The sequence below is a fragment of the Vicia villosa genome, unplaced genomic scaffold, assembly GCF_029867415.1.
Source record: "Vicia villosa cultivar HV-30 ecotype Madison, WI unplaced genomic scaffold, Vvil1.0 ctg.005655F_1_1, whole genome shotgun sequence".
NCBI classification, from domain to species: domain Eukaryota; kingdom Viridiplantae; phylum Streptophyta; class Magnoliopsida; order Fabales; family Fabaceae; genus Vicia; species Vicia villosa.
The window spans coordinates 86,956-101,915 of NW_026706659.1; the positions used below are offsets into that span (position 1 = coordinate 86,956).

The following is a 14,960-nucleotide window of genomic DNA, read 5'->3' on the forward strand; positions in this document are numbered from 1 at the left end:
AAAAACTTCCAACATCAAAGTTGTAGATTTTGACCCAATAATAACTTTGTCACATATGATTTTTTGGCTAGAAATCAACCATTGAAGAGATACGGAGCTTCAAAGTGACTGCCTTCATGAAACTAGCAAAAAACCCTAGTTTTCTTCAAACTTTATGGGACTTTTTCACTAATTTCCCTAAGAATTTTGGACAAACACCAAACTAATGAATTGAATTACATGTTAAGGGCTTTCCAAATTGTGTTCAACCATCTTCAAATTCATTTTGAGCTAAGAGTTATGCTTATTCAAGTTGGGCTCATGAAGTGAAATTATAGGTCATGTTCAATTTTGGAACTTTGCAAATTTGTGCAAATGCCTCTACCAATTGATGCTACTTGTCACATAACACATCAGTAAAGATGCCATACATCCATTTTCATCATTACATAAGGATTGAAGAATATTCCAAAAACAAGAACATGTGATTATGTAATGATTGCTTTTATGAAATTTATGGCCAAGTGGTGAATCACCAAAGGAATCTCTTCCCAACCAATTGGAACTCTCCTCTGCATCAGAAATGTTCCCCAAGATCACAAGAGATCAATGGATAGGGAGCTAGCCCGAGTTTGACATCATTGCATTTGTGAGATTCTTTGAATTTCTTCATGGCCAAGAAACCAAAACTACCTCACTAAGCAAGCTCACTCTCTCCAATTGTACTGAGCTATTTCCCTATAAATAGAAGTGTCATCCTCATTATTCAACACACAAAAGCAACTCTAGAATCTTGCTTTCTCATTCTCTCCCTCATGCTTATGGTTTTCAAAAGTTCTTTGGCAAGAAGAATCGAATTCTTCTAACCTCCATGTTCACTTGAAGCTCAAATAGAAGGTGTCGAGTAGGGCAATTCTGAAGAATTCAAGTTGCAATAAGTATTCAGTTAGCATCACTGAGTCACCAGGAAGCTTTTGTGATCATTCACCCATAGCCAGAAGCTCTCCACCATCACCACGACCTTCATTTTCATAGGTAAGTTATTGAATTCCACCTCTTTAATTCGTGTACTCTTTGTGTTAAAACTCGATACAAATTCATTCAGCATCATCAGAGGATTAAAAACCCTCTATCATCATTCATTTATTCTTCAACATAGTCATTTAATTTCATTTTCAAATTTTAGGGTTCTTCACGTATTTTAGATAATTCAGTAGCTATAGTTAATTATAGTTTATGATAGTTACATATTTGAAACCGTAAGAGAATTTAGAACAAGTTTGATGTTTACATCTTTGCAAATGGTTGAGAATTGAGAGAGTTCAGAAGTTCAAATATGAATGAGCTTGGGGTTGAAGACGAAGATGGTGATTGCGCCATTCTTTTGAATTTTAGGGTTCAAGTTTAAAATATATTTAGTGGAATCCGTTTACTAAACAAATTTGAAAATTTTAGTAATACACGCTCGATGTCAAACTGGATGTTATGACATCCACAATTACGCAGCACAGACAATAATAACAAACATCATAAAACAATAAAGAACACACAGAATTGTTTACCCAGTTCGGTTCAAACAACCTACTCTGGGGGCTATCAAGCCAAGGATGAAGTCCACTATTAGCAGTATCAATTCAGAGTTAAACTCCCATTTTACAACTCCTCACTTAAAAAATACCCAATGACCCTTCTACCTAGGTTCTACCTAGATATGGAATATCTCCATTCCACCTTCCCCTCAATCACAGCAGTGATAACACATACTCAATAAACAATTACTGATAGAAGACACACTTCAAAAACACACCTTGATCTGCTTAAAAGCTTCAATAAAGAGACACACACTCGTGCTTAAAAGCTTAGAGTGACACAACTAAAACACAAACTAATTCCAATGCAATCATCAAAGATAAAAGCGTGGATCACAAGAGACAGTTACAGAACATCCGTTGTTCACAATACACAATCTTCTGTCTTCGTTCCAAATTAGGATTGCAGTTCTTTTTATATGCAGTCTTGGGCCTTGGACTTTTTTAGAAACACATTAGGGTTAACAAAGTTAACCTAATTCACACGCCAACTGTCTGTTACACAATATGCTGTCAGTAAGATCTTCTGAACAAAATTTGCAGCACTCAATAAAAATTTTCCTAAACAGATAAAAGTGATAAATCAAGAAACACAATTAATAAAAACTAACAGCTCCTGCTGTCACACATGGATGTCATGACATCGATCATGACATTCATTACAAAACCTGCATTAGCTCCACACATATATGCAACCTGCATATACACAATTAACCAGGTATGTTTTACCAATAATGCAGCCAACATGTAAAACACCTTCAATCTCCCCCTTTGGCAAATTTTTGGCTAAAACATCCTGTCACACCATACCAGAGAAATACATGCAGTGGATAACCAAAACACAAGCTAATACAAACAAATAGCATACATCACCAGTATGCACACAGTGCTCAGACAAAACAAAAACAGACAGTGCACAAGAGTAACACAAGCACAAGCCACAAGAGTAGCACAAGCACAAACAAATCAACACAAAGATAAGCAAATAGAATTGTCGATCACACAGAACCACCATTCTTGTTGTTCTGGGGTGACACATGATACTTTTCCCCCTGTTTGGCTACATATGTTGTCAAAGCCAAAGGATGTGTCTTTTCCTCGCTCAACGAGTTTAAATAAGTCCAAAAATAAAACTGACCGAAAAGAAAATAAAACAAACGGAACTAAATGCAAAAGAAAAAATCAAACAAAACAAAAACAAACACACTAGAATCTAGTTGCAATTACTGCTCAGAGTCAGATCCAGCTGAGGTTTCTGAAGAACTTTCTTTCTCAGTCATCAGCAGGACTAACACTTTCTTCCTCCACTTCTTGATCATCTTTATCTTCCATCTCTTATGTATCTGCAAACTCCTCATTCTCATCCATTTCCAGAGTACGTATGATTTGTTCAAGAGACATTTTTCTAGCTTCAAGTTCTTTGTAGGTCTCTTTTAGTATTGCTATGACAGTTTCTGGAACATGCTTTCCCTGAAACAGTTTGTAATGGAAGGCCAAGGGACTTTCTCTTTTGCGCACTACATCATGTTCATTGAGAATGTTTGGATATTGATCCAGAATTATACCACTCAAGATGGATGGAAAGGCAATTGGACCCTTAATACTGAAGCTTCCAGCATGCTTCATGGTTTGGTAAAAAATGTATGCTCCATAATCTAACTTTGCCTTTGTTCCTACAGCATACAGAAATCTACCAAGCAGAGTTGAGATAGTGGACTCGTGATTTGTTGGAACCCACTTAGCTGCTCCTATTTTGTGAAGCATTGCATACTTGATGCTCAGCTTACTTACAGTTAGCTTCTCTTTCATGGGCCAGCTTTTTACCTGCTTGGCTGTGATCACTTGACAGACTTGGTTGTCTATTACCTCCAGCTCGGTTTGAGCTTCATCTTTTCTCCCCAAGAATTTATTAATCACATAAGGAGAGAACGATACACACTTACCTCTTACAAACACCTTTCTGTAGTCCGCACTTCTGCTATTGCCACAATCTTCAGATAGGTTTACCACAAATTCTTTGACCAGCTTCTCATAACATTTGGGAATATTGCACACAATTTTTAGCAGTCCAGCTTCTTGAATCAGCTCTAAAACCTTCTTGTTTTCAAGAGCATTTGGATCCAGTTCCCTTTCAACAACCAATCTCTTTTGAAGAACATATTTCCATCTACTGACACTAGAGGCATAGTGGAAAGACACATTATCAATGGGAACTTCAGGGATGTTAGCAGCAAGCTTACTGGTTGTAGGCTTCTTCCTTGATAGAATGTCAGTGACATCTGCTTCAACATCAGATTCTAGTTCAACAATTTCCCGCTCTTTCGTTTTCTTTGGAATGACCCTGCTCCAAGATTTTGAAGGGCCAACCCCTTTACTCTTGGTAACAGCTTTGCTCTTGACAGGACCTGCAGAAGTACTCTTCTTCCTGATAGTGTCTTTGGCAGGGTTGTTCACTTGAGTGCTCCTTTTTGGTGATCCTTGAACAACAACTTTGCCTTTTCTTCTTGTTCAGAGTACTCATCTAAGTCTACCACATTAGTATCAGTTTCAATATTGGCCTTAGTGTGCTCATTATTGTCAATGTCATTGACATCCTTGGTGACATTGATATTCTTAGTAACCCGTTGTTCATCCTTGTTGATTTCTAGGTCAGTATCCACGGTGTGAACAGCCTCAGCCTTACTGGTGTTATTGAGGGGATCAACCATTATGGTTTGAAGAGGAATAAATATTCCTGGCACTTGATGATTCTCCTTCAGAACACGATTAACAATCCTGGTAATTGCACTATCGACAAACTTGGATCCTTCTTTAGTAAGTTCCTTCAAGGTAGCAGATGCTGAGGATTTGGTACCCTTGTTGTGAATACGCTCCTTGGGTCGTTTTGCATGAGTTGTTTTAGGCTTTGTGGCCTTTACTTCGTCACTGCTAATCGTCCTTAAAGGGACAACCTTAAGGACCCTATAAGGGTTAGAGGACTCTTCCGGTGTTTGTGAGTCTGAAACAGGAGATTCATCATTCGATTGCTGAGACATTCTGGACCTTAGAGAACGAGTACTTGTTTCACACTTGTGAGAGCAATAGAAGTAAATTAATCTCTGAGAGTAGCTAGTGGAACTACTAGGAAGGTTTGCCATTTTTAGAATATTAGGGGATCGAGGGAGCTTTATATGCACACTGAGTGAGGGAAATTTCAAAACATGGATTTTGACAAAGCCCAAATTGTATTCCCTCACGTTGGTTAATTGCTATAATAAGTTTTGGTAGCAAATACCCAACATGCCCTTTTCTGTCACATTGTCTTCAGATGTTGTTGTAACATTCTCTGTGACATTGCTTTTAGATAGTCCTTTAGGATCATTGCTCACATTTGACTTATCTAGTTTTCTTTCTCGATTTGTAATGTCCATCACAAGGCTTACTCTTTCTTCTAGCAGAAATCTATTGATACTTCTGTATTTCCTTAATTTTGCACACAGTTTCTCATTTACTACACATGTCTCTGAAAAGCCAGTAGACAGATCAAGTTTGGTGAGTTCTCCAACATAGGATTCTTCATCAGATTCATCAGACTCATCAGATTCGTGTCGATAACCTTTTAATTCGTCTTTGATCATGGAGTAGTCAGAGGGATGGACAGGTGTGTCAGGCTTCCATAGATAGCAATTATCCTTAGTTCTAAATCCCTTCATGACTTGCTCATTTGCTTCATTAGTGATGATGTACTCATCTCTAGTGAACCTAGCATTAAATCCTTCATCACACAACTGACTGATGCTTATAAGATTTGCAGCCAGTCCTTGAACAAGTAGAACATTGTTTAGATTGGGGATACCCACCCCTTCTGTCTTTCCAACACCTTTGAATTCTCTTATTTTTCCATCACCCAGGGTTACATAGTTGTTTCCTTCTAGTTTGAGATCCACTAGAGAGCTCTCCCTCCCAGTCATATGATTTGAACAACCACTGTCAAGGTACCAATCTTCTTTTGTTGGCCTCCTTAGAGAAGTGTGTGCTACCAGAGCAACATTCTTATCTGCCCATCGTTGCTTTCTGTTGTTAGAATCATGGTCAAATTTGACTTGTTGAGTTCAGTCTGGATATCCAAATAGTCTGAAACAGAATGGCTTTATGTGACCAAATCTTCCACAGTGATGACACCTCCATTTCTGGAACCGTTTCTTTGAGTACCTCCTTCTTATGTTTCCTTGATGTTGTGACATTTGGATTGACATCTGGTTAGTCACACACGTCTTGGATTCTATCCTCCTGAGTTCAGAGATTAATTCCTCTTTAGCCACAAATCCCACTCCAGACATGTCTCCTGATCTTTGTCCAGATTCCAGAATTTCTTCTAGAGTATAAGATCCATTGTTCAACATTTTGAACGACTTGGTCATTTGATCAAGTTTGTGGTTCAACATGCTTACTTCACTACTTAGGGAGTCTATGGTTGCAAGATGTTTAATCTTTTCAGATTCTAGATCTCTTATGATCTCCACTTGCTTCTCCACTTGCTTGCAGAATTCAGCATTCTCCCTACACAACTTCTTGTACGAGGCAGTTAGTTCATCAAAGGTTAGCTGATCATCACTAGAATCATCATCAGATTCATAGATTCTTGTTGAAACTGTGACATGCTTTGCAGTTTCCTTTTCTGAATCTGAGTCTTCGTCAGACCAAGTAACAGTCAGTCCTTTCTTTTGTTCCTTGTGGTAGGTAGGACATTCTGCTCTAATGTGTCCGAATCCTTCACATCCATGACACTGGACCCCTTTCCCTAGATAGGGCTTCTCCTCAGTTTTGAATCTTTTGCTTGAGTCACATGTTTGACTGATGACATAGGAAGTGTTCTTGACATTGGGTCTGGACTTTTGATCAACCCTTTTAATAAGTCTGTTGAATTGTTTTCCAAGCATGGCTATGGCGTCTGATAAATTCTCATCACTTACACCATTGCTTTCTTTTGAATCATCACCTGTGTGGTGACAAACGCAATGCTTTTGTTCTTCTTTTCAACAGGCTCACAGATGCTTGACTCAAAGGTTTGGAGAGAACCAAGAAGTTCGTTCAACTTCATGTTGCTGATGTCTTGAGCTTCCTCTATGGCAGTGACCTTCATATCAAATCTCTTAGGTAGTGATCTGAGGATCTTCCTTACCAGTTTTTCTTCAGTCATTTTCTTACCTAAGGCTGCAGAGTTGTTTGAAATCTCTCGGACATTCATGTAAAACTCATAAATGGTTTAATCCTCTTTCATCTTGAGATTTTCAAACTTAGTGGTAAGTATTTGAAGTCTCGACATCTTTACCTTGGATGTACCTTCATGTGCTGTTTTGAGAATATCCCAAGCTTCTTTAGCCAGCTCACAGTGTTGTACAAGTCTGAAGATGTTTTTGTCAATACCATTGAACAGAGCACTTAGGGCCTTGGAGTTTCCCAACGCTAACTCTTCTTCAGATTTACTCCATTGAGTTTCAGGAATTAGAACAGTGGTTCCATCTTCCAGAAGTTTCTCAGGATGTTTCCATCCACTTTCAACAGCTCTCCAGGCCTTGCTGTCCACTGACTTAATGACTGCTACCATACGAGGTTTCCAGTAGTCATAGTTAGAGCCATCCAGGATAGGTGGTCTGTTTCCAAACACTAACAGTTCCTTCTCCATAGTACCAGAATTTTGTTATCCGAAGATCTCACCCAAATGTAAACAGGCAGGGTGCCTGCTCTGATGCCAATTGAAAATTCTAGTAATACACGCTTGATGTCAAACTGGATGTCATGACATCCACAATTACGCAGCAGAGACAATAATAACAGACAGCATAAAACAATAAAGAACACACAAAATTGTTTACCCAGTTCGGTTCAAACAACCTACTCTAGGGGCTACTAAGCCAGGCATGAAGTCCACTATTAGCAGTATTAATTCAGAGCTAAACTCCCAGTTTACAACTTCTCACTTAATCACTACCCAATGACCCTTCTACCTAGGTTCTACCTAGATATGGAATATCTCCATTCCACTCCCCCTCAATCACAGCAGTGATAACACATACACAATAAACAATTACAGATAGAAGACACACTTCAAAAACACACCTTGATCTGCTTAAAAGCTTCAATCAAGAGACACACACTCGTGCTTAAAAGCTTAGAGTGACATAACTAAAACACAAACTAATTCCAACGTAATCATCAAAGATAAAAGCGTGGATCACAAGAGATAGTTACAGAACAGCCGTTCTTCACAATACACAATCTTCTGTCTGCGTTCCAAATTAGGATTGCAGTTCTTTTTATATGCAATCTTTAGCCTTGGGCTTTTTTAGAAACACATTAGGGTTAACAAAGTTAACCTAATTCACACGCTAACTGTCTGTTACACAATATGCTGTCAGTAGGATCTTCTGAACGAAATTTGCAGCACTCAATAAAAAGTTTCCTAAACAGATAAAAGTGATAAATCAGGAAACACAATTAATAAAAACTAACAGCTCCTGCTGTTGTAACACCCTATATTTTCTAATTTTAATTTAATCAGAAATTAAATTATTATTTAAAAAGTATTCGGTATTTTATGGAATTATTTGGTAAGAATTATGAGATGGGCCATTGGGCCAAGAGTTGCAGAAAGAGATGAAAGCCCTTCGTGGGAAATAATTGTTTGGAAAGAATGTGCATGACCTCTATCTGGTTCCCAATGTGAAAGTACCTGTCAAGTTCAAGTTGTCGGAATTTGAGAAGTATAAGGGAAATTCATATCCTCAGACACATCTGGGGATGTATATAAGAAAGATGTCAACTCATATGGTTCGTCTTTTCTAAAGAAGAAGGAATCAGATGCTAATGCTGTTTTTCATGGAAGGAATAATCGATCTAAAGGGAAAGCCGACTATCAACCTCAACAAGTGGCGGCAGTGACTCTTATCATGAATTCAACTCTTGTGGCTCCTGCTAATCAACATCTAGCAAGATGAAACCTGTATCCTCGAGTTAATTTTGATCCTATCCCTATGCACAGAATTGTTCCCTGCTCTAATTCATGAGAATTTGGTTCAGACAATGCATTTCATCAGACATATGTCACCACCTCCCGTTCCAAAGAAGCTCCCTTGGTGGAACAAAGTTGACGCTACTTGTGCTTTTCATCAGAATTCCCCTTGTAATACGCTGAGAGAACTGACTTTAAAGAAATGTCGCGGTAAGCAAGAGTCGCCATCGACTTTTATTTTATCCAATACATAGAAAGGCTAAAAGAACAGGAAAAGACCTTAAAAAGATTTTGAGTTCGGGGGGTAGTTTATACAAAGGGAAGGTGTAAGCACCCTTTGTACCCATGGTTATCCATGGGCTCTTAATTGCTTAGCTCACTTTGTTTTCAAAATGTTTGAAGTGTAGTGTGTGATTAGAAAAAGATTTTTGAATAATAACTTTAGCTTGTAAATAAGCGTAGCCTTTTTGAAAAGACTCTTTGAAAAGAAGTGGGAAAGGATTTTGAATTTTGAATTTGAATTTTAATAGAGCAAGCAATTAGGAGCACCTACCATAAGTTAGAAAAATTGTTCTTTTAGCTTTTTAGTTTGAAAGGGTTATCCATACCATAGGAGGGTAGGAAGTCCTTTCATTGGATGTAAAGGGTCATCGAGGAATTATCGTTCGCCATAAGACAATCCCTACCATAAAGTGGGTAGGTAGTCTCGGGAAGGATAGAATAGTCATTTAGGCACCAGGCGATGATACCCTAGCAATTGGGACAATCATCATTTAAACCGAGGCAACATCGAGGGACATGATCATTTTTGTTAAGACTACTTCGAAGGGACATATGATCTTATGATGATTTATGAACTGAGGGCAACATTTGCTTTAGGTATCCTCGGAATCGAGGGACTTGACTATTTTAGAATCCTAATTAAAAGGCAACAGGCAGCATAAGAAAGGTTACCCTAAAGGTGTGTGTGTGGCACAATCAGGTGATTTAGTTCGGATATTTTATCTTGTATAACTTAGTGATTCTACATTCAATTCATGGTTTTCACTCCCTAAATTACTAACCATGCAGTTAAAATAAAATAAGGGCAGAAATAAAAGTTCATACGCTATTACAAGGCTTTGGGGCAGTTACATAATAGAGGAAGAATGGAGCGCGAAAATAAAAAACCTAACTATTACAAAAAAAACCTTGCAAGCCTATACACATTTTCTAGAATTTAAATGGCAAAAAAATAAATAATTAAATAAATAGCATAAAATAGATAAAGAAATAAAAGCAGAAATTAAATAAAGCATTCGACAATCATTGGAGTTTTTGAGATGAGAAAATAAATTCGCGCGTTTAAAAAAATTGAGGGTTAGAGGTATTTGTGGTGATAAATTCTAAATCTCGAAGGTTAATCTAAAATTAAATTAATTAGCCTAAAAATAATTATTAACCTAAAATTAAATTAATTATCCTAAAAATAAATTAATTAGCCTAAAAATAAATTAAATAGCCTAAAAATAATTATTAGCCTAAAAATAAAGAATGTGATAAACTCCTAACCCTAATTCATGAAAATGGACAACATCTACCTATTATATTTATTTTAGGATTAATGGTTAAAAAAAGAGATTTTACCAAGATTTTTAAGGGCAATGAAGCAAACAAATAAGTGTAGGGAATAATTGACACCTGCTCCCCTTTGGCCAAAGGAGGTACCTGCGAAAATAAAATAATAATAAGAATAGGAATATTAGTAATAGTAATAATAATAACACAAGAAAAGAATTGGGGTTTAGCAAATTAAATTATGGACAAAATTACGAATAACCTTGATTTGGCCAAATACCAAAAGGTTTTTCGCCAAATATGAATAACCTTGATTTGGCCAAATACCAAAAGGTTTTTGGCCAAAAAAGCAATTGGGGTACCATCCACATGGTCAATCCATAGAAAACCTGTTCATAAACCAACACAATGTTACGGTTAAGAAAACAAATGGAAAAATAAAAAAGTGATTAAAATAAAATCAAACAAATATAAAAACCTGATTATAAATCAAATATAATAAGAACACGAAACTACAATTTTTTTTAGATTTTTTTTGAAAATAGGAAAATAGAAATTAAATCAAATAAAATAGAAAAAAGAGGAATTTGCGATTTTGAGGGTCGAAATCCTTTAGAATTCCATTCTAAAGGAGAATTGTTCTACGATTTTTTTTCTGATTTTCTGGAAAAAATTCGGAGCAAATCGAAAAACTAGTTTCAGAATTCGACTGATAGGATGAAAAATTTATTACTGTGCTTCAACCGGAATTGCAACCCTTAAGAAGGAGAAGTAGGAGAAAATATTTTTTGTGTTTGTGAGAAGAGAGAGAGTGGGAGTAAGGGTTAGAATTGTTAGTCCTATTTATATCATCATGAATTAGGTTAGAAGAAAAATAATTATAGTAAAACTATGGACCAAATTAAAGCCCAAAAATCAATTTGTTTTAATTTTAATAAAAAATTAAATTAAACTAATTTAATATAATTGACTTGTTCCCTAAGTTTTAAAAAGTCTAAAAATAGGACAAATAAGATTAAAAACTTCTTTTTTTGAATTTTTTTTTGAATAATTTATAATTTTTGGTTATTTTTTTTGACTAAAAATGCATAAAAAGTTAAAATTGCTTATTTTAAAAAATGTCTATTTAATTAATACAAAAATTAAAAATAAAATGATAAAAAATGATTTTTTTGTGATTTTTTAATATAAATGAAAATAAAATTAAAACTATAGTTAGAAATAAATAAAAGAAAAAAGTGTTAGAAGGGAGATTCGAACCCAAGACTTTGTACTTGCAAGCCTTACCTCCTTACCAATTGGGCTATATTATTTGTTTGAAATAAAAGCCAATTGAAAGTGTATGAAGCATGGGAAAACATTTTGCTATTTATTAAAATATAAATAATTTAAGAGTAAATTATTATATTTAAAAATAGACTTTAAATCGAATATTTATAAAATTCAAGACGTCAATGTGAAAGACCTCAAAATTTTATAAAAAATCCAATTTTGAAATAATTTGAATATTTGAATATGGTGGGCAAATTTTAGGGTATGACAGCTGCCCCTGTTCAATCTTCTTAAACCTGAGGATGTAGATTGGTTGGTATACCAGTTGGAATCTGAAGGTAGAAGAGGATTGAACACTAGAATATCCAGAAATTTGCCCTTGTTGAGGCAGGGACTTTTGCCGGAGATGGGCTTGAAGATGCCATCCAGGTGTTGGAAGGAATGTATGAGACGGGCTTGAAGATGCCTATCTGGATATTGAGAGAAACTGAGATGGGCTAAAAGATGCCATCTGATCTTAATAATATGAAAGTCAGAATGCGTCGTATGTTAGACTGTATCTGAGCTTGGTGTGTTGAGAGGATTTTTTTTGGAGATGGACTTAAAGATGCCATCTAAGAGAATATGAAGTGGGCTTAAAGATGCCACCAGGATATTGAGAGAATTGATTGAGATGGGCTTAAAGATGCCATCTAGCTTGATAAGTTTGAAAGTCAGAATACGTCGTACGTTAGACTGTATCTGAAGGATATACTTAGGATGAGTCGTACGCTAGACTGAATCCACTGTATTGATAAGTGTCAAAGTAAGCCGTACGTTAGGCTATACTTTTAGGACTAGTCATACGCTAGACTGGGTCTAGTTTGCATTATTAAATGTCTGGAAAAGCCGTACGTTAGGCTGAAGGATGGGTCGTACGTTAGACCGGATCCAATTTGCATTGATAAATGTCTAGAAAGCCGTACGTTAGGCTGTACTTTAGGACGAGTCATACGTTAGACTAGGTCCGATTGCATTGTTAAATGTCTGGAAAAGTCGTACGTTAGGCTGAAGGATGGGTCGTATGTTAGACCAGGTCCTCTGTGTTGATAGTTGTCAGAATACACCGTACGTCAGGTTGTATCCTAGGATGAGTTGTCCGCTAGACTGGATCCTTTGTATTGAGAAGTACCAGAATGAGTCGTATGTTAGGTTGTACTTGGATGAGTTGTACGTTAGACTGGATCCACTATTTTGAGAAGTATCATAATGAGTCGTATGTTAGGCTGCCAAGGATGGGTCGTACGTTAGATCGAATCCAATGTACTGATAACTCTGAATAAGCCATATGTTAGGCTGCCAAGGATGGGTGGTACGTTAGACCGAATCCAATGTTTTGATAATTGTCAGAGTGAGCCGTACATTAGGCTTTGCCTTGAATGAATGTCAGATTTGAATTGTTGCTTTGATTATCTTTGTAATGTACCCGTAAGATAACATTCACATGATAACAATGTCAGTTTTATGCAATGTTTATGATGCATGTAATGAATGAGATGAAGTCCTCAAAATAAATGAGGAAACTTTGTATGTTCTTTTATGAATTTCTATATGTAATGTATGGATATGCATGTTATGTATACGATGTATGACTATGGCTTATGCTATTTGGAGTGTTTTGAGAAAATAAATCTCTGTATTCTTGTGATTCTGATGCCTGATCTTGTATTGAAGATACACCGCTGGGGAACTCTGTTCTCTGCTTGGGGATGAACAATAGCTTTGAATGATTGATCTAAATGTAACCTGTCTGGGGATGAGAGGGATGGATGACCTTGTATCGGAGAACCGACAGTGTTTGAAGATGTATACCCCGTTGGGGAGTTGAATCTCTGTTGGGAAGAGAACTTTTGCAGATATCTTCTTGAAGATTACTTTGTGGGGATATGATCCTGTGAAATTGGAGTTGTAGGTAACCATGGATGCCTTGAATATTGCCCCTAGTGATCATTGAAGCTGTCATTCCTGGCCTGGTATTGATTAGAACTTGCCAACGAGTATTGATCGAAGTGTCAAACTGGACTTGCATGGACTTGTCCCTGCTTGTAGGGATTTTGAAAAGATTCGCCTCGCGGAGACTTTATGAGATGTGCACTATGGGTGACATGCACCTAGTAATCATAGACTTAGGAAGATGCCCCAAGTTGATTGGGAAGTAGCTTCAGATCCACTTGGATGCATGCCCCCTGATTGTCTCACATTCTTGAGAGATTCTCGGAATCTTGACCTCATAGCCTCAGATTGATTAGCATTCTTTGAGAGATTCTCGGAATCTTGACCTGATTGCCCCAGATCGATTGGCATTCTTTGAGAGATTCTCGGAATCTTGGACCTGATTGCCCCAGATCGATTGGATAAACCATGCCATGCCCCCTTGTATACGTAGGAGACGTTGCTTCTAAAATGATTCCTGATCGCGACTTTACGTGTCTATAAATCTGATAACTGCAAGTGCACAGTCGTGTCGTGTAGTTTTAAAAGATATCGAATCCACAGGGACTATGAATCGATCTACCGTTATCTAAGGTTACTATGTAAAGCTAGGAGTACTAAAATTTCGATTGTTCCTAAGGGAAAGTGATTGTGGGAAAATAAAGAATAATAATAAAAGACAGGTATCAGTATGTATTTCGTTTAACTAAAGGTAATCCGAAGGTCCATTGGCTTTTGCATAATCAAATTAAAAATCTTTACTAGTTCCATTGATTAAAAATCCTCGTCTCAAACTTTCGCTCTGTTGATTCAGACTACTATCCTAATCCTAATGTACGCTTTCGCCATCCCATTAGATTTTAGAAGAGCTTTTTGGAAACAATGTAATTAATAAAATGCCTATTTTACGAGGTTGTTATCTATTTAAATCTCCTAATCTCAAACTTTCGCTCTGTTGACTCGGAGCAAGCTAATAACCCTAACGTACGCTTTCGCCATCCCGCTCGAGTGTAAAAACAATTTTTGAAAATAAATAAGTTCCAATCAGTTTTAATACGCTTTCGCCATCCTTAAAACTAATGTCCTATGTCTACTATCTGGTTAAAGATCTCAAACTTTCGCTCTATTGATTTTAACCTTTGACCGTCCTAATCCCTCAAACTTTCGCTCTATTGGTTTTAAGACTTACTAATTAAATTAGACATATAAACCAAAAATAAGTGATAATTAATAGAACATAATTGAGCCAATTTATTTCGGATCCCTACGGTTAACTTACTCTACATACCGACACCTTTAGTAATTTAGCCAGACATATTAATACGATTAAACATGCATAAATCGGTTCGGTTCATAATAATAAGCATATTAAATGGCATATAATATATCGTGCAAACAAATATAAATAAGGCGGTAAATAAAAACCTGAATTAAATAAATGGTAACTGGATCTTCAAGTACTGAACTTCCACCACAGGTTGGCTGGATCGTTCTTCGGAATTTAAATGGCAGAAAATAAAAACAAGGAAATAAAACGATAAATCTAACGTAAGGCTAGATCTACGAAAAGTTCACAACAATTTCCAGTGTAGAAATCGTTG

The 14,960-nt window shown here is 36.6% G+C and overlaps 1 protein-coding gene across 1 annotated transcript; it reads right to left on the bottom strand.

Moving 5' to 3' along the window:
• Positions 1 to 2,903: 2,903 nt before the first annotated feature.
• LOC131642713 (uncharacterized) lies at positions 2,904 to 4,705 on the bottom strand. The gene is made up of 2 exons (XM_058912933.1): positions 4,086 to 4,705; positions 2,904 to 3,993 (listed from the first exon to the last, which is right to left on the bottom strand). Exons 1-2 carry the CDS (start codon positions 4,703 to 4,705, stop codon positions 2,904 to 2,906), a joined length of 1,710 nt encoding a protein of 569 aa, XP_058768916.1.
• Positions 4,706 to 14,960: the final 10,255 nt, after the last annotated feature.

What these genes read in the sequence shown, in the direction of transcription:
- LOC131642713 (XM_058912933.1), bottom strand. Translation starts at nt 4,705, where the DNA reads ATGGCAAACCTTCCTAGTAGTTCCACTAGCTACTCTCAGAGATTAATT. An exon ending in AATGTGGTAGACTTAGATGA is followed by an intron (nt 3,994 to 4,085) that starts GTACTCTGAACA and finishes AGACACTATCAG; the next exon opens with GAAGAAGAGTACTTCTGCAG.